This window comes from Acomys russatus, chromosome 18, assembly GCF_903995435.1.
Source record: "Acomys russatus chromosome 18, mAcoRus1.1, whole genome shotgun sequence".
NCBI lineage: Eukaryota > Metazoa > Chordata > Mammalia > Rodentia > Muridae > Acomys > Acomys russatus.
This window is the reverse complement of record NC_067154.1, coordinates 7,990,535-8,018,450: the sequence shown is the minus strand read 5'-3', so window position 1 is coordinate 8,018,450 and position 27,916 is coordinate 7,990,535. Positions and strand designations below refer to the sequence as shown.

General features: G+C 46.9%; 1 protein-coding gene across 6 annotated transcripts in view; it reads left to right on the top strand.

Annotated features, from left to right (window-relative positions):
• The window catches only part of Extl3 (exostosin like glycosyltransferase 3), an 88,910-nt gene that overhangs the window by 37,071 nt on the left and 23,923 nt on the right, over positions 1-27,916 (top strand). Inside the window, exons 1-3 of one of the 6 annotated variants that reach the window (XM_051160719.1) lie at positions 1,747-1,848; positions 22,821-22,915; positions 24,998-27,615. In XM_051160719.1, coding sequence (XP_051016676.1) covers positions 25,468-27,615 — 2,148 coding nt within the window. In that variant the 5' untranslated portion in view covers positions 1,747-1,848; positions 22,821-22,915; positions 24,998-25,467. Of the gene's footprint in view, positions 1-1,746; positions 1,849-6,394; positions 6,529-6,592; positions 6,771-22,817; positions 22,916-24,997; positions 27,616-27,916 lie in introns of those variants that run through there. The other 5 variants (XM_051160717.1, XM_051160716.1, XM_051160715.1 and 2 more) reach the window with 5 other exon arrangements.

Sequence of the window (27,916 nt, the reverse complement as noted above, 5' to 3'; positions counted from 1 at the left end):
GGAGGCCGGAACTAAAGGAATTGAACGGTGACAGCCTCAGAAGCTGCTCCCTCCATCCCTCATGGGGTTGTCCGTTGCTCTCCGAGTATTGACTCTATTTTGCTTTCTGCAGGCCTGCTCTCTTGGTGAACCACTGTACCTGTGCCTAGAAATACTCCCAAGTCTACATAAGCTACTAGCTGAGCAATCCCTGTCATGTGACTATTTCCTGGCCTGCTGCCACCACATTTCCAAGTCAGAGGGGATGAGGCTGCGCAGTATGGTGGCATTTTCCCAAGGCTGCTGGAATGGGCTGACAACAACTGTTAGCTCTGGGGTAACCACATGGCAGCACCCCAATTAGGTATTAAAAGTTTCATTCAAGAGTGACATATGCTAGTAAAAGGCTACAAGTGGTAACGGAGCAGCAGGATGAATTTTGACAAATTGAACACACATGTGTCCAGAGGTTGAGAAGATTAGCTTTTGCATGTTTTTATACTTTAGTTCGGGACTCATATATGTTATAGTTATTTGTGTCTGGATTCTTTTCTTCTTTTAAGAATAGCCTTTTAGAGCCGGGCGTGGTGGCGTACACCTTTAATCCCAGCACTCAGGAGGCAGAGGCAGGCGGATCGCTGTGAGTTCGAGGCCAGCCTGGTCTACAAAGTGAGTCCAGGATGGCCAAGGCTACACAGAGAAAACCCTTGTCTCGAAAAACCAAAAAAAAAAAAAAAAAAAAAAAAAAAAAAAAAAAAAAGAATAGCCTTTTATGTGTTTGTTTCACCTGTATATATGTTTTTTTTTTTTTTTTAATAAAGTTTTGGTTTTAAAAAACTATTTTATTTATTATATATACAGTGTTCTGCCTGCACGTACAACTGCATGCCGGAAGAGGACATTAGGTCACATTATAGATAGTTATGAGCCACCATGTGGTTGCTGGGAGTTGAACTCAGGACCACTGGAAGAGCAGTCAGTGCTCTTAACCTCTAAGGCATCTCTCCAGAACCTGCACTATGTTTGTGTACTGTGTGCATGCCCAGTGTCCACCTCCTTTGGAAGCGGAGTTAAATGGGGATGGTTGTAACTCACCATGTGGATGCTGGGACTGAACCCAGGTCCTCTATAATGCAGCCAGTCATCTCTCCAGCCCCGGGCCCTTTTCCTTAACATTGTGTAAACCACAGAATTCACACCAGTATCTGATGTAGATCTTCAGAGCGCTCACTTCTATTGCTGTACAGATGTCATAGTTTATGTTGATGTCTGCTGCTGGCCATTTGGGTAGTTTTCTGTTTTTGTTAAATTTTCTTTTTAAACAAGGTGTCATATATCCCAGGTTACAGCTGAGGAAGCCCTTTAATTTTAGATCCTCCTGCCTCCTCCTCTCCATTATGAGATTACAGGCCTGTACCACCACACTCAGTCTCTGTGTGTTAGGTAAGCACTCTAGCGACTGAGCTACTTCCCAGCTCTGTAAGCCCCTTTTCTCTTTTTAAAATTTAATTTAATTTAATTTAGTTTTTTGAGACAGGGTTTCTCTGTGTAGCCCTGGCTGTCCTGGATTCGCTTTGTAGACCAGGCTGGCCTCAAACTCATAGCGATCCACCTGCCTCTGCCTCCCGAGAGCTGGGATTAAAGGCACGCGCCACCACGCCCAGCTGACTTGTTTATTCTTTATAGTGACACTCTGAACTTCTGTTGAACTTGTACTCGTTGATGTTGACTGTTTACAGAATGTCAACTTATCTTCATCCTGTGTGGCTGGACTGATGATCTCCTGTGAGAGTACTGTTAGACTTCATCTGGGAGCATCTCTTCAAGTGACTGTGTGGTGTGAGGGCACAGCCATGTTGTCAACACTGGGTAACTTTGATACGTGCTCATCTATTAAACCTGCCAGATGTATAAATAAGTGAGAGGATGATGTGGGCCTCTGCCCTTTGGACAGAAGCTCTATTTACAGGTGGGTTTGGGGTGATTTATTGCTTGATCTAAGGGCGGACATATGATCCAAATTGAAGCAATCACATTTGTCTTCTTGGAATTTAAAATTAGGACCTATTTTGAGGCAGAACACTGCTGGTAGACCCTGGGGCACTGTTGGGGACCAGAGGCATAATGGATCCTCCTTTTCCTTAATTCCTAATTTCCTATCCTAGTATGCTCTCTTTGTATGGTTGTTAAAGCACAATGCAGACCTCACTCTTTCTTCTTCTCCTCCTTCTTCTTCTCCTTCTTGTTTTGAGACAGGGTTTCTATGTGTATCCTTGGCTGTCCTGGACTCACTCTGTAGACCAGGCTGGCCTTCAACTCACAGAGATCCACCTGCCTTTCAAGTGCTGGGATTAAAGGCATGTGCCACCATGCCTGGCCTCTTTTCTTCTTTTAATCCCCACCCCCAACACACACACACAAGACAGGGTTTCTCTGTGTAGCCTTGGCTGTCCTGGAACTAGCTCTGTATACAAGGCTGGCCTCGAACTCACAGAGATCTCCCTGCTTAGGCCCACCACCCTCCCTGTTCCCAAACCCCAGTTCTGGGACTAAAGGTGTGTGTCACCACCACCTGCGCAAACCTATTTCTGATTAAGTTCCAAAATGCAAAGTAGAGACAGTAAGTTCTGTAAAAGCTCCACCTACGGTGAGGCCAGGGAGAGCTAGCTTTGTTGCGTGTGTCATAACTTCAGCTCCTTTCTTGGAAGAAAGAAAACACTGTGACTGTGATCAAGGGTTTTGAGCCAGAAATTTTGGTAAAAAGATAAGTCTGTGGGAGGAATAAAGGGGACTTGATCCAGGGAATTTGGAAAGATGGGCAGTGGAGACCCTACAGTCAAGGCTTTACGTCTTGGTTACTGAATGCAAGTGTAAAGAGAAACACTGATAATTATGCCAGGCTTGGAGTCTCTGTCTCAGGAAAGATGGAGGTAAAGTCACTATAAACCAGGACATTCTGGGAGAGCAAGAAAGAAGACAGAGAGATGAATTCACTGTGGGAAATAATGAATTTAATATCCTGGTGAAATAACTAGATTGTTCTGGTCAAGAATGTGGGGTTGGGGCTGGAGAGATGGCTCAGAGGTTAAGAACACTGACTGTTCTTCCAGGGGTACTGAGTTCAATTCCCAGCAACCACATGGTGGATCACAACCATCTATAATGAGATTTGTTTCTCTCTTCTGGCAGGTAGAACACTGTAAACATAATAAATAAATACTTTAAAAAAAAGAATGTGGGGTTGATAGCCTGGCAGGTGGTGCATACCTGTAATCCCAGCACTCAGGAGGCAGAGGCAGGCAGATCTCTGTGAGTTTGAGGCTAGTCTGGTCCATAAAGTGAGCCAAGGCTACAGCCAAGGCTACAGAGAGAAACCCTGTCTCAAAAAACCAAAAAATGTGAGGTTCAGAGTTACGACGGCATGGAGTCCTGAGTTCTATCTTGCACTCTGTGGCCCCAGGCACTTGCTTCCTGGAACTTGGTGAAGTTTCACTTTTCCCTCCATAGGGTGGCATTTCCTAGCCAGACAAAAATGAAACAGCAGGCACGTAAAGGGTGTAACCTACTGCCTGGCAATTAGGTATTCATAAAATATGCATTCAGGGGATGTTGCGGCTGTGAGGGTATCTAGGGCACCGCTGCAGAGCAGGAGCAGAGTCTTGCAGTGAGGGAACTGTTGCTGGTGGAACTGATACTCAGCAACTGCTTTAAAATGGCAAGGAGAGAAGTGTTAGGAAAAGCCAGAGTCACGTTGCTGGTTTGGCACATCTTATAAAAGGAGCAGGAACTGGGGCAGGAGATTGACAAGTTGTTGGAGGAGGAGGAGGAGCAGTCTCAGGCAGGCTGACTGGCTACAGAGGAGGAGAGGTGCTGGGTGACAGCCAGAGAGCAGCAGCCAAGTCTAATGTCCAGTCTCCTTTTCTCCCTAAAGCTTAGGTACAGTTAAAATCAGGTCCGAGTCAGAAGCAGCAACGCCTCTCTGTTATTCAAATCCGCGGGGTGACTAACTTCCCTGAGGCAGCTGTTACCTGCAAGTCTGCTCTTGTCAACACGGAGATGAACCAAGCCCTGGAAGTTCTTACCTTGTCTCATCCCTGTCCCATCGCACATTGCTAGGGCTCTTCCTGCCTGCTGCCGCTGCGCATCTCTGGAAGCAAGCCAAGTAGAGGAACTGCTAAAGGAAAATTCAAGCCAACAGACAGAAGCTTTCCCCATTTTCAGTTCTTCAGCTTGCTCCTGCTTCCCTGAGTTTTCTAAAATAAAAAAAAAAAAAAAAAGGGGGTAGGGGGGAAAAAAGTTATATTTTGGTATTCCAGAGGTGGCGGTTGGGCTCTGATGTGTATGCCTGCATCTAGTAAAAGGAAGAGGAAGAGGCTGGTGCTAATGGCAAAGAAAATAGTGATGACAGGGATATCCTGGCATCTTTGATGGCAGAAGAGCCTTTCTCAGCTCTGCAGGGCTTAGCTGGAGAGGCGAGGGCCCTGGAAACTCAACGGCCATCAAATTCACTTCTGGTTCTTGCCTCTCGGATACAAAGAATGAAATTCATGGAACACGGAGGGTGAGTTTTAGGTGGGGGGAAAAAACTATGGTAGGGAGAGAAAGAAGGTGGAGCTCCTGTGCAATGGGAGGGGTCCCCCAGGGGGAGTGAGAGCCCATTTGAGCTTCACTGCTTATACAAGTTAATAGGGCTTTAGTGGATAGAAGAGGAAGAAGAAGAGGGATGTTGAGCTGATCAATCCAGTTTTCATCCCAGGCTCTTGCAGTTTGGCTTGCAGCCTCAGTATGGCTTCCCAGGAAAAGGGGTATTCCTCTGGGGGAAAGAGATGGAGAACTTCTTCTTAGCATCTCTAGCCTCTGGCCGTGGCAAAACCAGAGACACTTGACTTGGCTTAAGCACTTGTGGCATCTTTGTCCTCTGGCAAGGAGAAAGTTATAGACATTCCCAAAGGCATTTCCAGCTTTCAGCCAAGAAAGGGGCTGGTGATCCATCCCCCTCATCCCCTCCCCCCCAACTGCCTAGTCAATTTCTACCTCCTGCTCTTATCAGCAGGCAAGAGGAGAGTAACAGGTCCTCAGAAGGGAAGGCTTGTCAACTTGACACAAGCTACTGTCATCTGAGAAGAGGGAACCTCAGGTGTGGGTGTGGTGGCACTTGACTTTAAATCCCTGCAGAAGCAGGCAGGGCTCTTGTGAGTTTCAGGCCAGCCTAGTCTACATAGTGAATTCCAGAATAGCCAGGGCTATGCAATGGGGGGGGGGGGGGTGCGGGGGGAGAGAGAGAGAGAGAGAGCGCGAGAGATCTTGTCTCAAAATGCTATTCCCCAAGTGGGGAGAGGGAGAGGGGTAAAGGGGAAAAAGAGAAAGAGGGAGAGGAAGAAACTCCTTTATCAGATTGGCCTGTGGGTAAGTCTCTGGAAGGGCATTTTCTTGATGAATGAATGATAAGGGACCCCGCCCATTGTGGGCGGGGCCACCTTGGGCAGGTGGTCTCTCTTGTATAAAAAAGAAAACCGAAGTCAGCCATGGGGAACAATCCCGTAAAAAGCAGAACTTCATGGCCTCCGCTTCAGTTTCTGGCTCCAAGGGTCCTACCGTGCCTTTGGTTCCTCTCCGTGATAGACTATGATTGGGATGTGTACATCTAATAAACCCTTTCCTCCCCGAGTTGCGTTTGGCCCATGGTGTTTGATCACGGTGACGGGAAAGTAAAATAGGACAGGTGGCGGAAAAGAGCAGAACCCGACTTGAAGATGGATGAAGAGACCAAGAAGACTGGGGAGGGTGCTCCAGAAAATAGGTTGCTAGGGTTTAAAAAAAAAAAAAAGTTTTGTTTTGCAAAGGAAATGGTTATCCCACACTGTTCACTGTGGGAATGGAAACCTGTTTTCACAGCCTCCCTGTTCGGAGCACTAGATCTGGGCTCGCTCAAGCAGGGCAGGTGGAAGGGTCAGGAGCTGTGCAATCATTTTTTTGCGCCGCAGACCACCCAAGCACAGGGATGGAAGTGAGCCAACCTGGTTGGGTGTGTCTGGCCTCCGCAGAGGAGAAACCCTGCAGTAACAGCCTTGTTGGGGGAGGGCGCCGTTAAGATAAATATGTTGAAGCAATCTGATTTGAGGTTATACCACTATTGTTAATCTTAAAAGATGATATTAAACTATTTTCTAAGTTAACTCCGTGACCACTTTTCTACCTCCATTCTCCATCTCCTATTTCTTTTGGGTCTTGCCAATTCCCAAACCACCGGGGCTGGCTTTAAAGTATTTAAAAGGTATTCCTTTTAGCCCACAGCCCACAACTTTGATTAACCTGTTGTTTTTTTGCGAAGTTGGGGATCCACTCAGCCCCACCTTTTATTTGCAGCTATTTGAAAGTGTTTCAGAACTGTGGGTCATTGCTAGCGCAGGGCACCTCAATAGGACATGAGCTTATATTTAGGTTGAGGGCTACCCGGATTTGTGGGGCCTCCTCCTCAAGACCACGTGCCTGGTCCTTCTCACAATCACCAGCACCCAGCCTGAGCCTGGGATCCCGGAGGGCTCTCGGGTGCGTCCGTAAAGTCACGAACACTTCTGTGTTTTCCTCTCACAGGCGAAGGCAGGTTCGGCCATTTCCGGGCTTGGTCTTCGGCAAGTTCCGCTGTCGCCGGTCGGAAATGGCCGCCGGCCGGCAGGGGGAGCGGAGGATCCGGCGCGGCCTCAGAGGCGCGCAGCCGGCGGCCAGAGCGGCTTGTGGGAAGCGGAGTTTCGTGCAGGCTACGGCGGTGGCTCGTCCCTCACTGGAAGCCGGTAGGAGTTCAAGCAGCATGGGAGCCCGAGGACCGGGGCAGGGCAGGAAAGGCTGGCGAGAAGGACCGGGCACCCTGGAGCGGAGCGCGCGGCCGTGCGGGGTGGGGGCGCGAGCGGCCGTGCCTATGCCTGGGAGCTGCTGCGGCGGCGCAGCGGAGTAGGCCTGCCCCGCTCCGGGGGCCTCGCTCCGCTGGGGCTGGACACTAGCGGCCCACCGTAGCATCTCTTGTGGAAGCGCAGCCTACACCTCCCGGTGCTCGCTCCCACATCTGGCCGGCTCTCCCGGCACAGCTGCGCGCCGCTGCAGGTCGTGCTCTTCTCTCCAGGTGGCCACTTCCTGCCAGGGGTCCAGGTGCTGCTGTGCCCTGTGTCCGCCCGGGGCCTGGGTGTGCCGCAGCAGAGGGCAGAGGGATGCGGGTCCTTGCGCCGCCCAGAATAGGGCAACTATTCTGTAGGGACAGGCCCCTGGCCAGAGCTTGATGAGCCGGGCAGCACCAGGTGCTTTCCCTAGTCCACACAGGGAGCCAGTTGCTTAGCCCTTGTTGAGATACCTTTGGCTCTCAGCCCACTGAAATTCGGTGGGTGTCAGCCCCCCAAGTCTGGATTGCTGCTCTTTAGGTTCCCAAGGCCTTTATCAGGTCCTCTTCTTCTGGGAAAGAGGAAACGCAGTATGTGATTTAAGAGGAGGCTTTAGCGTCCTTCTTTACTTTGTCTGGTTCTAACAGTTTGGAGAGTCTGGCATTTCAAGGCTGGACTCTTTGATCCCCTCTCATCCTCTCCCCCCAACCCCCCAATCCATCCATCCATTTATCCATCCATCCATCCAACCACGGAGTTTCCTGTCTATTGCTCAACAGTTAGCTTTCCCCTCTGGCCCAGTGACTATAACTCTCTGTAGAGTCTGGGATGGTGGTTCCCCTACCCCCCCCCCTCCCCGGGACATTGATAATCTTGAGTGAAACTAGACTTTCTCAACAACTTATTCCAGCAGAGGACTTTTTACATAATTTGTTATGAAAGAAAAGCCACTTTAAGAAACTCTTTCTTGGTGTGTAAAACGTACCCTTTCCTGTGAGAATTTCCTGATCTTTGCCTGTGGAGAGCCTGAGGAGTTGAAGTTAGTCTAAATGCTTTCAGGAGGAGACCTCGAATTGTGGATGTGAATTATGTGTGGGCTTTTGTTTTGTTTGGTTGTTTGAGAAAAGGTCACAATGTAGCCCAGGCTGGCCTGAGGTTCTTATGAACTTGTTTCTTCAGCCTCTGCAGTGTTAGGACTTCAGGCTGGAGCCAGCAAACCCCGACCTAGCACCTTCAGGATTCTTGAAACCTGTTGGATCACCAAAGGTGAGGGGTAGAAGTAACAAAAGCTTGTGGTGTATGTGTCTTTATTCTCTCACCCCTCACCTTCCTAGAAGAAAAACCGTTATTAAATACTTGGATGTGTGTTGGAATCTCTTAGTGATTAGATTGAGAGGTTTGATTTTTTTTTTTTTCTTTGCCTGTGAGCAAAAAGACTCAGTGACCAGGTGGGGGAGAAAAGTGGGTTCTAGGAGAGAGGGGACGTTCCAAAATACAGTAGAAACTTTGAGAAGAAACTGTGCTGGCTGGAAAAGGTTTTTGTTTTGTGGTTGGCCCCTATAATGCCAACATTAGGAAGGCAAGAGGCTCACCAGAAGTTCCAGGCCAGCCTGCTCTATGTTGTGAGCACCACCCTAGTGGTCAGAGTCAAGAAAGAGTGGTAATGGAGTTAGACAGTGACACAATGTCTGTCTAGCCGAGTTTGCTTTATTTGTTACCTGCAGAACCCAGAGCTTCACACATGCTGTGGTGGCAAGCACGCCACCATTTGGTAGTGACCTGGAGAGGGGTTAAAGGGTTAAAGCACTGTTTGAAGTGGAATCAAGCATTAGAAACAAGAGCATCTCACCAGAGGTAGTTCTGACAAGGCTGTAACTGTCGTAGTATATAGTGCAGAGCAAAGCAAGGACCAAGGACTAAGGATATTTAATTAAAGTTCTAAAGTTATCCCACTGATCTTTGCTGGAGAACTAAGTAGTTGAAGTTCTTGGCAAGTTGCTTCTTTCCAGGCAGGGTGTAGTAGCGCACACTTGAAACCAGCCCTTGCTGGGTGCTCAGGAGAATCGGGAGTCCAAGGCTATCCTTAGGTACATAAAGGAATTTGGGGCCAACCTGGTTGACATGAGGCCTGTGTCAAAAAACAAGCAACCCGACATACATTTTATTTACTTTTGTTTTCCTTTTCCTTTTGGTATGTGTTCCCTTTGAGAATCTGTGATAACAGGGCAGCTGAACAAACGGGAAAAGATTTCTCTCATGTTGTAGGTTCTGTGAAATAGAAAATCGTGTGCACATGAAATTGGGAACTCACGGACAGAGGTAGGCTCATCTGTGAGCATTGCCCTCACCTGCCTAAACCATGCGCCCCTTTCACGTTTTCAGTCTTTCAGGTGTCTTGGGGTGATGGAAGAGAAGGAGGATCTGAAACAAAACAAAATAAAATCTGTAACCTTGAAGTACAGAGGGAGAGAGAGAGACTGGCTTGGTAGCGTGGCTTCTCTATGTAATATGCAATGTAGAGTATTGCTCAGAGGCATCCCAATGACCCATTAAAGAAAATCCCAGGGACTGAGCCATACAAAGGAGAGTGGTAGTCGATTGAAGAATGAGACCAGCGCTGATAGGCTGGAGAGATGGCTCAGAGGTTAAGAGCACTGTTCTGTTGTTTCAAAGGTCCTGAGTTCAATTCCCAGCAACCTCATGGTGACTCATAACCATCTATAATAAGATCTTGTTCCCTCTTCTGGTGTGTGGACACATACAGGTAGAATACTGTATGAAAAATAAATCTTAAAAAATAAAAAGAAAAATAAAAAAGAAAAAGAAAAAGAGACCAGCACTGACATAATACAGACCAGAACCTAATGCTTTCAGTAGTTAATAACTTCAGGTATCCGTCAGCCAGTGAGCAAGTCTGTGTTTGCAGTAAATTGGGGAAAGCAGGCAGTCTAGGACGGACACTCCTGTGCCTGCTCTGAAGTATCACCCCCATTAGCTCACCATTGCTTTTGCATAGTCTTCCATTTGGCTGGGCCAGTACCTTTGAGACTGGCTATGATGTTAATGTTTAACTCCCCAATGGGAGTTTTGTGGACACTTTACCCTGTAATTCTGTCCTCTCACATATTATCATCTTAATTGTTTCCAACTCCTTTTAAATATTTTTTTAGCAAAAATATTTCATATCCTGAGGGAGGAATACAAAACAAAAATCGGTTGGGAACATACACTCAGCATATGTAACAAGACAGTTAAAATATGTAAACACATGGGGCTGGAGAAATGGCCCAAGTGCTTAAAAGCACATAATTGTTCTTGTAGTGGACCCAAGCTCACTTTTCAGCACTGACATCAGGCAGCTCACAACTGCCTGGATCTCCAGGTCTGGGAGTCAACAACCCTCTGCCCTCTTTGGGCACATACGTACACACGCAAACAATAAATGTTAAAAAATAAATTTAAAGTTGGGTGATGTGGCACAGGCCTGTAATCTCAGCATTCAGGGAGGCAGAGGCAGGCAGATCGCTGAGTTTGAGGCCAGCGTGGTCTACAAAGAGAGTTCAGAACAGCCAAAGCTACACAGAGAAACCCTATCTCGAAAAAACCCCCCAACTAAATAAGTTGATGAAAAAAATATAAATACACTGTGATGGTGGGCCATAATAGGTTTTTTTTTTGGTTGTTATTTTATTTAATTTTAATTTATGTGCATTGGTGTAGGGGTGTCAGATCTTGGAGTTACAGACAGTTGTGAGCTGCCATGTGGGTGCTGGGAATTGAACCCAGGTCCTTTGGAAGAGCAGGCAGTGCTCTTAACCACTGAGCCATCTCTCCAGCTCCCATTATAGTGTTTTTAATTGCTGTATAAGTTCTTTGCCATCTTTGTGGGTTTTTTTTTTTCTTCCATAGAATTTATTCTTTAGGAGATGGAGAGATGGCTCAACTGTTAAGAGCCTTGGCTGCTCTTCCATAGGATCCACGTTCAATTCCCCGCACCCACATGGCAGCTCACAACTGTATATGACTCCAGTTCCATACCCTCACACAGATATACCTGCAGGCAAAATACCAATGCATGTAAAAATATGTAAAACTCATAAAAAATTTAAAAAAAGAATTTATTCTTTAAAGTCACTGAGGGTCTGGAGAGATGGCTTAGTTGAGAATACTTGTTGCTTTTGCAGAGGACTTGGGCTCAGTTCTCAGCAACCACATATTGGCTCACAACTATCTGTAACTGGGATCTGATGCCCTCTTCAGACCTCCACCAGCACCAGGCACTGGTGCAGAGATTTGAGCCGGGCTTGCTGGCGCACACCTTTAATCCCAGCACTCGGGAGGCAGAGGCAGGTGGATGGATGTGAGTTCGAGGCCAGCCAGGACAGTCAAGGCTACACAGAGAAACCCTGTCTCGAAAAAACAAAACAAAACAAACAAACAAACAAAAAAACAAAAAAGAAAAAAAGAAAAGAAATACAGAGATTTCATGTTAAAAATCACCATTTTTGTCTTTTGAGGAAAATACTGTAGTGTTTTGCTGTGCTACTTACATCTGATGACAGTGACTCGCACAGGTGTTGTCTGTGTTTTGCTGTCTTCACTGGCTAATTTCAGTTGTCTGTCTGACTCTTAAGGCTTCTGCCATCCTCAAAGGAGTCCTTTTTCCACCAGCTGTTTGTCAGTTTTAAATCCCCGGTCAGCTTTTTAGTCTTCTGCCCGCCATTTATTATGTCAATGGCCTTCTTCAGTTGCAGATGTCAGCACAGATTACAGAATTCTGCACACAGTACTGAGGACACAGCCACCTTTGCTTTTCAGCCTTCGCTTAAAAACAAACAAAGAAACAAACAAACAAACCAAAACAAAGAAAAATGGAAAGCAAAACCAAATTCAAGGTGATGGGCTTTTCCTAAATGGTTGGATTTTCTTGCTGCACTGATCTCGGTAGCTGGAGTCACAGGCCTGCAGGTGTCTAGGCTTGTGCTCAGTCCAGCGCAGTTGTTCTCGTGCAGTTGGAGATCAAAGTGCAGGCTGTATCTTTATCTCTATTGGATTTCCTCTGCAGAAATCCAGCTGATAGCTTTTTGTATCTTGGGTTTTCTCCCAGTCTTGACTGACTCCTCCCAGCATGACTTCCTTTATTTCTTAGCTGTAAAATACCAAAAGCACTGTGGCTTTGGATGAAGAAAACAGTAGATACTGCCCCTAAGCTTGTTATTAATGGACTCTATGGAAAATAGGGGCGGGGTGGGGGAGGGTTGGCTAAAGGACAGTGCCCTGCACAGGGAGTGAAGTGGGAAAGAGGTCTGGAGCCTTGCTACTTTGACTTGACACTATGATGTTAGTTCTTCCGATAAAAATCTGGCCATTTCCTGGGCCAGGTACTTGTAAGTCAGTGAAGTCTTAGAATCCAGAGGTTCTTTGAGGCCAGATGCTCTAACCCTTCCCTTTAGGAGTTGAAAGAAGACTAAGGGTGTGGTGGCATCTGACTGTGATCCCTGCCTGGATCATCATGAGTTTGAGGCTAGCCTGGGTTACATCGGCTGCCTCAAAAACCAAAGTGCCAAGCGCCTATCAGTTAGGAGGAGGCACTGTGAAGGCCTGCTGAGTCAGGAAGATGGCAGAGATAAAGCAAGGGCAGAGCTCACAGGCTGACTAGCACACAGGTGAACCACCTCCTGCTTCCGCTCGGCCTCACTGAGAGACGCCTCGGGACTAATGTTTCAGTGTTAGTGATACAGGCCACAGGAGAAAGGAAACAGCCTGTATTCTTGAGAAATGGAAGCCTTAGAAAGACCAGTTGAGTCTCTGTTGTACCTCCGCTTGACTGTTGGAGAACAGTGTGCCTGGAGACCTTATTAAACTGCTTCCTATACTTCTCTCATTTTCAGAAATATGCTTGGGAAAAAGGCCAGACATAAGTAGACTGCAGTTCCATCATTCAGGAAGTCAAGGCAGAGGCAGGAGGATTGTCACAAGTTCGGAGCTAGCCTGGTTTACATGGCTTTTCTTTTATTTCTTTTTCTGAGACAAGGTCTTACTGTATAACTCTGGTTGTCCTGGAATTTACTATGTAGACCAGACTGGCCTTGAACTTACAGAAATTTGCTGGCGCTGCCTCTCAAGTGCTGGGATTGGAGGGAGGGCGGATATGTAAATATCTTGCATAACTTTGTAATATAAAAGAGCCATAGTTGGTATTTTGCTTCTGTGTGTTTTTCTATTCAGATACGTAGTTCTGAATGTTATTTTACCAATAATATAGCATTGTAAATGTGTGTCCATCTTACTTAAAATTATTGAAAAGTTTGTAGTCCAGTGGTTATATAAATAATGATGGAAAAGAATACTGAGGCATTTATATCTTATTATAGGTCTTTATTCACTCAGAATATATTCCTAGAAAGTGAAATTGCTAAGTCAAAGATAGGAAAAGCTAAGACTTTCATCACAAGCTGGGCAGTGGTGGCACACACCTTTAATCCCAGCACTCTGGGAGGCAGAGGCAGGCAGATCTGAGTTTGAGGCCAGCCTGGTCTACAGAGTGAATTCTAGGACAGCCAAGGTTACACAGAGAAACCCTGACTCAGAAAAACCAAAAGAACAAAAACAAAACAAAACAAAAGAGACTTTTTAATCACAGACGGCCTCTCTTTATTTTCATTCTAACACAGGTACCTACCATACCTGCTGCCTGAGTGGCCCAGAGCATTCTGAACTTCACCTTAATAATTTAGTATTAGGTAACAGTCTTGCAGGTCATTTTCTTTCTGTTCATGGTTCTTCCCCCCACCCCCGGGGATTATTTATTATGTATACAGTGCTCTGCCTGCACGCCAGAAGAGGGCATCAGACCACACCATAGATGGTTGTGAGCCACCATGTAGTTGCTGGGAATTGAACTCAGGACCTCTGGAAGAGCAGCCAGTGCTCTTAACCTTTGAGCCATCTCTCCAGCACCCTCCTGTTCATGATTCTTAAGGCTTTCTGGAAGTGGAGTTGGGAGTCAGGACAGTCTCTGTTTGTCGACTGTATTACAGAAAGATGTGCAAACAGACTCTGGTAAGTACCAGATAGTATATGTTTCTTTGCTGACTCACTGGTAGAAAGAATCACTCTTATTTTGTTTGAAATGTGCTTCTTGGGCTGGAAGGCACACATTTAAAATGCTTATTTGACTCCCCCTCAACCCTTTCTGTTAGTAACATCTTGTCTCTACCCTTTGACCACTTTTAATGTTTTTGCCTTTTAAACTCTGTTCAGGTAACAGTTCAGTCTTTTGATCACCTCTCTCCCAACACACAGACACACACACACACACACAGACACACACACACACAGACACACACACACAGACACACACACACACAAAACATAAGCATACATGTGCAGGCACACACACAGCCATTTGATTCATAGGGAGTCATGTGTTTAGCTTGTGTTGTTTGGTTTGCTACAGTAGTAGCCAAGTTTAACTTGAGCTGAAGTGGCATGATTTTGTCCTTTTCCTCTTTTTGTTTTATTTTTCAGGGTTTCTCTGTGTAGCCTTGGCTGTCCTGGACTCACTTTGTAGACCAGGCTGGCCTCAAACTCAAAGAGATCTACCTGCCTATGCCTCCCAAGTGCTGGGGTTACAGGTGTGCACCACCACGCCTGGCTTTTCCTTTTCTTTTTATGGTTCATTTGTGACAGTTTTTTAAATTCGTCTGGAACTTTTTATTCTATCAAATTATTTACTGAACTATCAAGCATGGTGTGCTTTAAAAGACTGCAATAAAATATTTCCCTCTTTTCCCACTCCTCTTCCTCTTGTTTGTTATGTAGCTCAGGCGGCCTCACTTACTTTCCTTTTGCTTTAGACTGAGTGTTAGGACTTCAGGAGTGTACTACCGTGCCTAGCTTTTTCTTTTTTTAATTTAATTTTTAATTACAAAAACAATACATACTTATTAAGTAAAGGGATAGAAATAAAGTGTTTCTAGCCAGTAAACAGATACAAGTGAGAAGCTGTGCACAGGTTGCTAGGCCACACAGAGCTGGCCTTGGGTCTGGCTCCTCAGCTTGTTTGTCATATTGTCTTAAGCAACTTTCCTAAGCTCCATGTTCACCACACCACATCTTTGTCTGTGAAGCAGAAATAACAGCTTCAGAAATAGTATTGTGAGTTGTGTTGTCTGGAGTAAGCTGTGCCTGGTGCCTGTGGAGGTAAAGGAGCAAAGAGATAATGGAATCCCACCGTCCGATCTGACACACCAATATCAGTGAGCCTAGTAAATGGAAGCAGTTTAACATGCTCAGGAAGGCCTTGGTCATAGTGGAAACTAGAAGCACCTGTCTAACACAGGGCTTACCTAGTGTCGGCCTTTCCCTGTGGGTGGCACCCACGTATTAATGCCTATATATGGGTGGTATTTAACCTCTACCTTTGTGGTAGTATGTCTCATGGTAGAACAGAAGGTTTTGTTTTCATTTTCAAAACTCTGGTTGACCTTGTGGGCTGGAGAGCTGGCTCAGAGGTTAAGAGCACTGGCTGCTCTTCCAAAGGTCCTGAGGGCTGGGTGTAGTGGCCCACACCTTTAATCCCAGTACTCGGGAGGCAGAGGCAGGCGGATCACTGGGAGTTTGAGGTCAGCCTGGTCTACAAAGTGAGTCCAGGACAGCCAAGGCTAACACAGAGAAACCCTGTCTTGAAAAAAACAAAACATGCTGGTGTGGTAGCGTGCGCCTTTAATCCCAGCACTCCGGAGGCAGAGGCAGGCGGATCACTGTGAGTTCGAGGCCAGCCTGGTCTACAAAGCAAGTCTAGGACAGCCAAGGCTACACAGAGAAACCCTGTCTCGAAAAACAAAACAAAACAAAAACAGCAAAAAAAAAAAAAAAAAAGAAAGAAAGAAAGAAAGAAAAGAAACTCCCCCAAACTCATAGGTCCTGAGTTCAATTCCCAGCAACAACATGGTGGCTCACAACCATCTATAATGAGACCTGGTGCCCTCTTCTGGCGTGCAGGTGTACATGCAAGGAAAACACTATACATAATAACAAATAACTCTTTTAAAAAAACAACTCTGGTTGACCTTAAACTGGCTGTGTAGCTAGGGGCAACCTTGAACTAGTTTTAAATTTTATTTATTTATTTAAAATTGTGTGTATATGTGTGTATATCTGGGTGCCTATGAATGCAGTGCCCTCAGAATTCAAGAAAAGGACATCCGATTCTCTGGACCTGGACTTATAGGCGGCCGTGAGCCACTGACTTGGGACCCAAACTCAGGTCCTCTGCTGAGCTGTGTCTTCAGCCCTGATCTTGAAGTCTAGATTCTTCTACTTCCACTTCCTGAGTGCTGGGATCGTAGGCATGTGCCACCATGTCTGGCCGAACAGCTTCTCATACAAGTGAAAAGAAAAATCAGGTTGCAAAAGAGAACATACGGTGTCCTAGTTTTGTGAGCACGTGTGCGTAGATAAGGGAAGCCTCTGCCTTTGGCCAAATAGCATTTGTGTTCTCCAGAATGCATATTATGTAGTCAAGAAAGAGAGGTAACTTCTCGTTAAAACGGACAAGTGAAGGGTAGGAAGCTGGCCCGAGAATTTAAGAATCTGAGAATCTGGCCAGTAGGCTGGGGGTGAGGGGGTGTCCACACCTGAGGTGCTGCAGGCCAGTGGTCATGACTTGTGCTTGTATTTTCTCAGCGGTGAGCAGTAGGCTTGAGACCCCATGTAAGAGCGCAGATCTTCAGGGAGGTAGCAGGGGGCCAGAGAGCCTCAGCCACAGGCACACAGATGCCTCTCTTAGCCTGGACTGCGGGTAGTCAGGAGGAGGAAATAGTCCCCGAGAAAGCATGGCTGTGGTTTCCTGTCTGTGGATTTTGTGTTCGCATTTATCATTGCTGTGTGGTGTCGAGAGTCTCTAGGTGGAGAAATTGACATGAAACTGAAAGCTGATAGTAAGGCCAGGCTATCTGAACAACAGACTGTTGTGGAGGGGTGACCCACAGAGGGGCCGAGAACCGGGTTACAGAGGAGGCAGCCAGGGCAAGGTGAGCCGAGAAAGACAGGGGTAGGTACGGTTACAATGTGAAAGAATGGGGCTTCTGGAGCCTTGAAAGTTGTCAAATTAAAGCCCAAGTCAGGCTGAGGAGAGAGCTGAAGACTGTGGCCTGTAGGCTTCAGGCTGGCTCCTGGCTTGCTTTTTTTTTTTTTTTTTTTTTTAACGTAACAAGGTCTCGTGGTGTAGACCAGGCTGGCCTTGAACACACAGAGATCCACCTGCTCCTGTTTCCCAAGTGCTGGGATAAAAGGTGTGTGTCACTGTGCCCAGCGAATGCCTTGCTTTTTATAGTTTGCAGTGCAAGAACGAACAACATTTTCAATGAGTTGTCTTAAAATTTTTAAATAATTGTTTTACTTTATGTATATGACTGTTTCGCCTGCGTGTATGTGTATGTCTATCAGGTCCCTTAGAGCTAGAGTTAGAGATGGTTGGGAGCCACCATGTGGGTGCTGGGAACTGAACCTGGCTCTACCGTAAGAGTAGCAAGTGCTCCGAACCCCTGAGCCATTTCTCCAGATCCTTCCCCCATTTAAAGGACTAAAATATGTTGCAGATGTTTTGTGTGACCTCCCACACATCCTAAAATATTAGTTATTTGACTCTTTGCTGAAAGTTTCCCAACTCCTAAACTAGAGGCAGCGCAAAGGGCAAAGTGAGAGTTAGGAAAGAGATGAAAGGGCATGGAGACTGGAATAGCTCTGTTAGGCACCGGCAGAAACTCATGGGGGAGAGAGGGGTGGGCTGTATTCAGCGGCCACCGCAGATGATAGAATTCTAGGTTAGTAACAACTTCAGTCTTAAGATTCAGTAAGCTCAGTGAGTCTTCAGCAAACCAAAGACAACTCCTCTCCAAGTCAAAACCCTACAAGGAAATACTTTTTAAAGAGTTTTCAGACAGCAGAGCATGGGGCTCAGGAGATTGTTCAGTTGCTAAAGGGCTTTCCACACAAGCAGGAGGGCCTGTGTGTGGCCCCCAGCACTCATGTAGAAGCCAGGTGCAGTGGCGAGCCTGGGGAGGCAGGGGTGTGAGCATCCTTGGGAGCTTGCTGGTCAGCCAGTACAGCTTAATGGTAAGCTCCAGGTTTGGTAAGAAGCCTTCTCTTAAAAAGTAAGATTGGAATGTCTTTAATCCCAGCGCTTGGGAGTCAGAGGGAGGCCGATCTCTGTGAGTTAGAGGCCAGCCTGGGGGGGGGGGGTGGAGGAGAGAGAGAGAGAGAGAGAGAGAGAGGAAGAAAGAAAGTGTTCTATGACAGCCAGGGCTACACAGAGATACCCTGTTTCAAAACAAAAGAAAACACTCCAACCAAACCAACACACACACACACACACACACACACACACACACACACACACACACAAACCCAAACCCAACACAACCCGACAATGGGATCAAACTGCTTTACATGTACACGTGGACTGACATTGCACTTTGTAATGATAGTGATAAATCTAGAGAGTTCTCCAGAGTATGGTGAAAAAGGAAAAGTGTATGAGGAGAAAACAAACAAACAAACAAACAAAAACCCAACAACAACGAGAAGGAAGGCATAAAGCACAAAGAGGAACAGAATATTGCGAGCAAAGAAGCTGGCCAGGATGCGGGAGCCTAAACTGGTGTGCACTCTGCTGAGGACCATGAGGCTGGGACGAAAGTGGTTCACCGTTTGCCTGATACAGGTTGACGCGGGCAGCGCTCTGGGTGGAGGAAGCCATCACAGTACAGCTAACCCTCAGCTTCTTGGTTAGGCCAACATTATGCTTTGTATTTTAAGGGTAAGCACTAAAGAAGACAGAAACAGTTCTTCTTACCATGAGCGAAAGACTGCAAGATTCTATGGATGAAAAATCTGCGGATAGAGCCGGGTGTGGTGGCACATGCCTTTAATCCCAGCACTGGGGAAGCAGAGGCAGGCTTTTGTACAACTTGGCTGGTCTACCGATTGAGTCTAGGACAGCCAGGGCTGTTAACACAGAGAAACCCTTTCTGGAAAAACCTTAAAACAAGAACACCCCCCAAACCTGCAGATACTTATGTAAAACAGAATAGGGTTTAGCATTTTCTGCTATGAGGAACTTTAATACCTGTTGTGGTGACCTCCCCAACCATAAAATTATTTTCACTGCTACTTCATAACTGTAACTTTGCTACTGTTATAAATCATAATATAACTCTTTGTGTTTTCTGATGGTCTTAGATGACCCCAGTAAAAGGGTTGTTCAACCCCTCAGAAGGTTAGCATCCCACAGGTTGAGAAGAAAGCCTGTGCTATGTGCTTTAAACTGTCTCTAGCTTACTTATAATACCGTATTAGTCTGTTTTCTGCTACTGTCACAAAACACTTGAGATTGAGTAATGTAGAAAATAAAGGTTTGTTTGGTTCACTTTTTAAAAAAATTCATTGGGAAATTAAATGTATTTTGATCTATTGCCCCTCCCCACACTACTGTTCAACACCTTTCCCCACATCATCCTTCCAGCTTCGTGTCTTTTTTTCATAACCCACAGTCCAGCCAGTTCTGTCCTCCTGTGCATGGGTGTCAGGCTGTCCAACAGAGCATGGCCAGTTTCCTGATCTCTATCCCAGCTGCTGTCTGTTGCCCAAGCACCTCAGCTAGGGCATTTCAGAAGCTCCTCCCCATCCTCTTGCTCATAGTTTGGTCTTGCTCATAGTGTTTGAGGCTGTGTAACTCTGTAGTGGATGATACCATGGTGGAAATTTAAGACCACATGTGGTTTAGTTATTGGGATTTTCACATTAAAAATTTAATAATTATTTTTTTGAGATGAGAGTCTCCATACATTGTCCATATTGGGCTTGAACTCCTAATTCAAATGGTCTCCTGCCTCCGCCTCCCAAGTAGCCGGTGTTTGCCATCTTTCCAGGTGAAGACATTAATTCTTACAAGTATACTAAATGAGATAGAAAGGTAGGGAGGTGATACGGACCTGAGCAGATCCTGCTTCTGAAGTCAGTGTACGGGCCGCAGTCATCAGGAGATGGCTGTAGCAGAAGAGTGGATTGGGGAGCTGAAGGATGGGCCAGTGACCGTCCCGCTGGAGCACTAAGTGAAGGTTTTGTTTTTCCAGACAGGGTCTCTCTGTGTAGCCTTGGCTGTTCTGGGACTCACTTTGTAGACCAGGCTGGCTTTGAACTCACAGAGATCCACCTGCCTCTACCTCCCAAGAGCTAGGATTAAAGGAATACCCCACCACTGCTTGGCTGTTAGGTAAGATTTTACAATACTGATTTCTGTACTACATAGGATAAGTAGAGAATTTGGTGTAAGTGCTATAATTATTGTTGTATGAAGGCAGAATAATAATTAAAAAGGGATAAGTGTTGGAATTATTGTAAACTGGAGCTGGAGAGATGTCTCAGCAGTTAAGAGCACTGACTGCTCTTCCAAAGGACCTGGGTTCAATTCCCAGCACCCACATGGCAACTCACAACTGTCTGTAACTCCAAGATCTGACTCCCTCACAAGACATACATGCAGGCAAAATACCAGTGCACATACAATAAAAATAAATAAATTATTTAAAAAAGTATTGTAAGCTATTATTGCAGATGTCTTATCATGATTAGGATTGCAATAAAAATGGCAAGATTTGGCAGGAGACCAGATACAGATTAGGAGTTGGAGATTGAAAACTGAGGCTTGTAGCCAGTCTGTAACTTTTCTGTGGCATGCTCAGAAATGTTGTGCTTTCATGTTGTCTCTGAGTTTTGTAATACTTCCGAGCAAAGGTACTGTCACTTTTCCAGTGATAAAATGAGCATCTGACAGTGGGTTCCATCCAGGCTGGCTCCTTTGAGGTTGCTGTCTTTTCTGAATATAGCACACTCTTTCTGACTGGAGCAATGTAGAATCATGGGCAGAACTAAAAGTTATTTGGAAAACGAAGTCCTTGACATGACTGATGCACCTCAGGAGAGGCAGGTCCGCCAGGAGCCAGGAGGACCAAGCTATGATATAAGGAGCATGGAGGGTCTAGCTTCTAGGACGGTCTGAGCATATACAATGTTCGACATCATGAAAGCAGATGGATTCATTAACAGGATGCAGAGAGCCTTCCAGAATACTTTTAAGTATGAAGTAGGAGGAAGACTGGATGTCCCCAAGACAGAAAAAGAACATGAGTCAGATGTGGGCGGGATACTAAAAATGTCCTTCCATAAAAACCAAGGGAGAGAGAGACTAAGGAGGTGCTTAGTGACACAACTCATTCATTAACTCGGCAGTGGACGCAGGGTGACATAGCAAGGGCTGAGTCACTAGGGTCCTCTCAGAGTAGGGTTTAGTGTGGAAAGTGGGAAAAAGAAGAGAGAAGGGGGTGGGGAGGAAAAGAGGGAAAGGAAAGAACGGGGGCGGGAGGAGGAGGGGGGAGCATAGAGGAAGGAGAAAGAGGAGAAAAAGTTAATAGGTCAAAATACCAGAAAGTGTCAGGGGCTAAGAGAGGCAAGTTTAAAGTGAGAACATAATGAAAATGGAGGTGAGTTGATGATGGTGGAGCACACTTTTAATGCCAGCATTCAAGGTAGGTGCATCCCAGAGGCCTGCAGAGTTAGTTCCAGGACAGCCAGGGCTACACAGTGAAACCCTGTCTCAGAAAAAACAAAACAGACCAAACAAGTAAAAGAAAATGGGCCTGAAGCATGAGAATCAAGCAGGAACAGCAGAATATTTCAGCCAGAACAACAAGTATGAGGTCGGCAGTAAAGAACTTGGTGTGGGTGAATTGAACCTCAGTAATGTGGGCTGGAGAGATGGCTCAGAGACTAAGAGCTCTTCCAGAGGTCCTGAGTTCAATTCCCAGCAACCACATGGTGCCTCACAATCATCTCTATGTGATCTAGTGCCCCCTTCTGGCCTGGTGCATGCAAATGGAGCACTCATGCATAAAATAAATAAATAAAATCTTTTTTTTTTTTTTTTTTAAGTCAGTAATGTAGCTCAATTTGAATGAGCAGGGGGAACGGTGATGGCTAAATGGCTTATGGGGGCCAGTGCAGTGAGAAGGCACATACCAATACTAAAGGGGACAGACGGTGCCTCCCGTTCACAGTCTGAAGGATGCATTGTAGGCAGGGATGGGGCAGGTGATGCACAGTGCACAGTGCAACTGCCCTGAGGACCACCGAGCACTTAAGTGTTGTGGGGCATTCATTTCTAGATGAGAGAATAACAGAAGAGAGTTTGAGGGTTTCTCTTTCTTTCAAGCTTGAAAATTCTAAGTAGCTTAAAAAAACAAAACAAATTCTAAGTAGCTGTTTAGAAGGCAAAGCTCACACTACGCTGTTGGCCGTCAGCTGCTCTTCTGGCTTCTGCTGGTGAATGAGATGGAACGTAGTGGGATGAAGGGTGAAACTCTTAGAATCAGTGTTGGTTCCCATGAGAACATTTATCTCTGTTGTCAACTCTGCTTGTGCTCTGGCTGCACTGTTGCCCGAATGCTTTGCCCCTAATTCAGCTCCTCCTGCTTGTGCCTCTGCCTGCACACCTGGCTCAGGGCTGATGCTGGCTCCTTTATGCCTCCAGACGCTCCTCAGCTGCCTCCTGTTTATCCTAAAACTCCATTCTCGGTGTGAACATCATGCCACCTACAAGGAGCTCAGTGCATACTGCGCAAGTCCCTGTATACTGCCCACATTTTATAGCATTCTGTTTTACACTCTCCCCCCACATCAGCAAGCAACACCTGCCCAAGTAGTTTGCCTGTGGGGGGAAAAAAATTCCCGTTGTCGTAGTGTTTGTCAGAAGTACCTGCTCACCCTAAAGAGCTCTGCTTGGTAATTTGCTCTGTGACTGCTGCATAAGCGGGGGAAGCCTTTTCAGAGACTAATTAAAGTCTTTAACAGCACCTGCAGTAGTGAAAGCCTTTCAAACAGTCACATTTTGTTTTCTCTTTAAATCAGCAGAGCAAGCCCTGGTGTCCACTGTTTCAGGAAATCGTATGTTGAAACATAATGCTACTACATAAGAGCCAGAGAAAGGAAGAATGCTGCCGTGTAAGGTGAGCAGGGAAGGCGCCGGCTGCATGGCCTGGATTCTGTCTTGTCTTCCTCTTTTCTTTATTTACAGATCAGTATACAGCAGATAACAGGATAATGTGCATACTTTGGAAATGTGGGTCATGAGCCGGGCAGTGGTGGCGCACGCCTTTAGTCCCAGCACTTGAGAGGCAGAGGCAGGCAGATCGCTGTGAGTTTTAGGCCAACCTGATCTGCCGAGTGAGTTCCAGGACAGCTAGGGCTACACAGAGAAACCCTGTTTCGAAAAACAAAACAATCCAAAAAAGAAATGTAGGTCTTGATGTGAGTGTTTGAGCAGATGTTATTTATCTGATTTGAAGATTTATTTTTAGTTTTTGAGGCAGGGTCTCACTAGACACACACACACACACACACACACACACACACACACACACACACACACACACACACACACACACACACACACACACACACACACACACACACACACACTGATATATATATATATATCCTTATCTGGCCTAAAACTCAATATGTAAACCAGGATGGTTTTAGACTCATCTGCCTGCCTCTACCTCATGAATTCTTGGATTAAAAGTATATACTATCACTCCCGGCCCTAAGGATTTATTTATTTGTGTGTGTGTGTTTGTGCACACAAGTATGGGTGCTTGTGTGGGCCCCTGGAACTGGAGTGGCAAGCGATTGTGAGCCAGTCTCAGTCAGGTCTGAGACTGAAATGTGCGTCCTCCACAAGAGCTGTAAGCACTCCCAACTGTTGAGCCACCGTCTCAGCCCCTATTAGCAAGTTTAAATTGTCCAAGTTTAGTATTTCAGGGGTAGATTTTGTTTTACTTTTTGTCATCAGCTTTTTGTTTTTAACCTGAGTTGAAAAGACTGTATAGGGACCCTAAGAGTTGCACACCAGGAACAAAGGTGGAGGCTGGGAGTGGCTGAGCCTTTGTGAGACAGTTCCTGTTTCCAGGCCTGGTAGGAATGCTCCTGCGGTTGGTTTGTGTCTTCCCCTCCCCCTTCTCCCTTCTGGGTACTGAATTCACAGATCTGTACACGATAAGACAGGAGCTTTATACCTATTTCCATCTTGTCTCTTAGACTCAGGAAAGTTTGAGGTCAAGGGTTGTTACCATGTTACGTAATTCTTCTGGACACATGTTAGACTGTCAAAAAGTACATTGTAGACACACACGCTTGCACACACGCTTTGGTTTCATTTTTTGAGGTGGGGTCTTGGTGTGTAACACTGCCTGGCCTTGAACTCAAGACTCTCTTATTACAGCCTCCTGAGTGCTTCCTAGAATGGCTGTGCCCCCCACCTGCCTGTGAATGGTGTAATGGTGTGTGTGTGTGTGTGTGTGTGTGTGTGTGTGTGTGTGTGTGAGAGAGAGAGAGAGAGAGAGAGAGAGAGAGAAAATGTGAAAGAATGAAAAGAGTACCTTTTTGGCATAGAGTGGTATGACTTGACGTGTAGGTGTGCCCCGTTTGAGGGGCTGTATGTTGGGGTTGTGGAGTTTGGTGGGGTAAGAGGACAGGGGAAGCTGTGTGGGATGCGTGAGTCTTGGTACCTCTCATCCTCTGCTTATTTTCATAACCTGATACTACATTGTTATCTGCACCCACTTATCTTCATTTCACAAGATCAGGTCACTGAGTACGAGGGCCAGCATCAGGCCCTAAGTGATGCAGGATGATGCCTCTCATTCCTAAGTATAGTGCTCTCTCTGAAAGACCAAGTTGCTGTTTCTATTTTAAGAGGAGGTGCCTGATGTCTGCTAATGGAAGATAAATAGAGGCAGACTGGAAAATACCTTTTATCTACTCCTGGGCGAAGTTCAAAAGAGTTCTCTTAACTCTTTTCAACTCTAAATTTAACAAATTGAGCTTCTGAGAGTTGTTTTTTGCTAAGTAGTTCAAAAGGAGACTTTCATGTTAGGAGAGAGGACGGAGGGTAGACAGATGTTGCCTCTCTTCATGCGGTGCCCAGGTCTCAGGTAGAAACGCCTGTGCCAGGGCTGGGGTCGGGGTGGTAATGGAACTTTGGATGTAATCTTTTCAAGACTGACAAGACTCTCCTTCTCTTGCAGGCCTGATTGTTGGTAGTGACATGGAGGACAGGGCTGGCATTTCAAGCTGCCAGCTGTTTTTACCAGCCCCTGCATAACTTGAATAGAAGCTATGCGTACCGGCTGGTCAACAAAGCCAAGGAACAAAAGCTATGGCAGATGAAAGGGTCCCTCTGAGTCCAGGGCTTCCCCCCTGGCTTTTAGCACCATGGGTCTCTTCCCCTTCATTCCATCAGCGACATGGTACCTTTTCCTATTTGGTGACAACAGCCAATACTTAGGACCTGCCTGACTAGGGTTAGAGACCTTCTGAGTCACAGCTGAGGAAAAATGAAATTTCCGTTTTATTTGGTGCCTTGTGCAGGGAGCACACTGACACTTCCAGGAACTTGTATGTGAAAAAGAGGCTGAGTTTTTTTTTTGGCACACAGACTCGTGGTTATGGCGAGTGATCCAACGTGATCAGGGTGGTCAAAAGCCACAGAGGACTCATGACAGGCTATACCATGTTGCGGAATGGGGGAGTGGGGAATGGCGGTCAGACCTGCATGCTGCGCTGGTCCAACCGCATCCGGCTGACGTGGCTGAGTTTCACACTCTTCATCATCCTGGTCTTCTTTCCTCTTATTGCTCACTATTACCTCACCACCCTGGATGAGGCAGACGAGGCTGGCAAGCGCATCTTTGGTCCTCGGGCTGGCAACGAGCTCTGTGAGGTAAAGCATGTTCTGGATCTTTGTCGGATTCGAGAGTCTGTGAGCGAAGAGCTGCTGCAGCTTGAAGCCAAGCGGCAGGAGCTGAACAGCGAGATCGCCAAACTGAACCTCAAGATCGAAGCCTGCAAGAAGAGCATAGAGAACGCCAAGCAGGACCTGCTGCAGCTCAAGAACGTCATTAGCCAGACGGAGCACTCTTACAAGGAGCTGATGGCGCAGAACCAGCCCAAACTGTCCCTGCCCATCCGACTGCTCCCTGAGAAAGATGATGCTGGCCTCCCGCCCCCCAAGGTCTCCCGGGGTTGCCGGCTACACAACTGCTTTGATTACTCCCGTTGTCCTCTGACCTCTGGCTTTCCAGTCTATGTCTATGACAGTGACCAGTTTGCCTTTGGGAGCTACCTGGACCCTTTGGTCAAGCAGGCTTTTCAGGCCACAGCGAGAGCCAGTGTTTATGTGACAGAGAACGCAGCCATCGCCTGCCTCTATGTGGTGTTAGTGGGAGAAGTGCAAGAGCCTGCTGTGCTGCAGCCTGCTGACCTTGAAAAGCAGCTCTATTCTCTGCCGCACTGGAGGACGGACGGACACAACCATGTCATTATTAACCTGTCCCGGAAGTCGGACACACAGAATTTACTGTACAATGTCAGTACAGGCCGGGCCATGGTGGCCCAGTCCACTTTCTACGCTGCCCAGTACAGGCCTGGCTTTGACTTGGTGGTGTCACCACTTGTCCATGCCATGTCCGAGCCCAACTTCATGGAGATCCCACCACAGGTGCCAGTTAAGCGGAAATATCTCTTCACTTTCCAGGGCGAGAAGATCGAGTCCCTGAGGTCTAGCCTTCAGGAGGCACGTTCCTTTGAGGAGGAGATGGAAGGCGACCCTCCAGCTGACTATGATGACCGGATCATTGCCACCCTAAAGGCTGTACAGGACAGCAAGTTAGATCAGGTGCTGGTAGAATTTACCTGCAAAAACCAGCCGAAACCCAGCCTGCCTACCGAGTGGGCGCTGTGCGGGGAGCGGGAAGACCGCCTAGATTTGCTGAAGCTTTCCACCTTTGCCCTCATCATCACTCCTGGGGACCCACGCTTGGTTATTTCTTCTGGGTGTGCGACACGCCTCTTTGAAGCCCTGGAAGTGGGGGCTGTGCCGGTTGTACTGGGGGAGCAGGTGCAGCTCCCGTACCACGACCTGCTGCGGTGGAGTGAGGCCGCCCTGGTGGTGCCCAAGCCGCGCGTTACAGAGGCTCACTTCCTGTTACGAAGTCTTTCAGACAGTGACCTGTTGGCCATGAGGCGGCAAGGCCGTTTTCTCTGGGAGACTTACTTCTCCACCGCTGACAGTATTTTTAATACCGTGCTGGCCATGATTAGAACTCGCATCCAGATCCCAGCTGCTCCCATTCGGGAAGAGGTAGCAACTGAGATCCCCCATCGCTCAGGAAAAGCTGCTGGCACTGACCCCAACATGGCTGACAATGGGGACCTGGATCTGGGGCCCGTAGAGACAGAACCGCCCTATGCCTCACCCAAATACCTCCGCAACTTTACCCTGACTGTCACAGACTGTTACCATAGCTGGAACTCTGCACCCGGACCTTTCCATCTTTTCCCACACACACCCTTTGACCCTGTGTTGCCCTCTGAGGCCAAATTCCTGGGCTCAGGGACTGGATTCCGGCCCATCGGTGGTGGGGCTGGGGGCTCTGGGAAGGAGTTCCAGGCCGCACTTGGAGGCAACGTCCAGAGGGAGCAGTTCACAGTTGTGATGCTGACCTATGAACGTGAGGAAGTACTCATGAACTCCCTGGAGAGACTCAATGGCCTCCCCTACCTGAACAAGGTAGTGGTGGTGTGGAACTCTCCCAAGCTGCCCTCGGAGGACCTTTTGTGGCCAGACATTGGTGTTCCCATCATGGTAATAGAAGTGGGCAGTACATTTACTACGGAATAGTACCTCACTCTAGCTTTTATCATTTTTGCTCCTTTACTTGTAGTAGAGGTGAATATACATATACCTCTGTGTGTGTGTGTGTGTGTGTGTACGCACGCGTGCATGTGTGAGCCTGGGTACGCGCGCGTGTACATGTGCGAACATGTGTGTTTGTGTCTGCATGTGTGCACTCCTGGTGCTGGGAATTAAGCCCAAGGCCTTTTGCATGCTAGTAAAGCACACTTATTTATTTATTTATGAACTCCGATAGCTGCCTTTCCCCGTG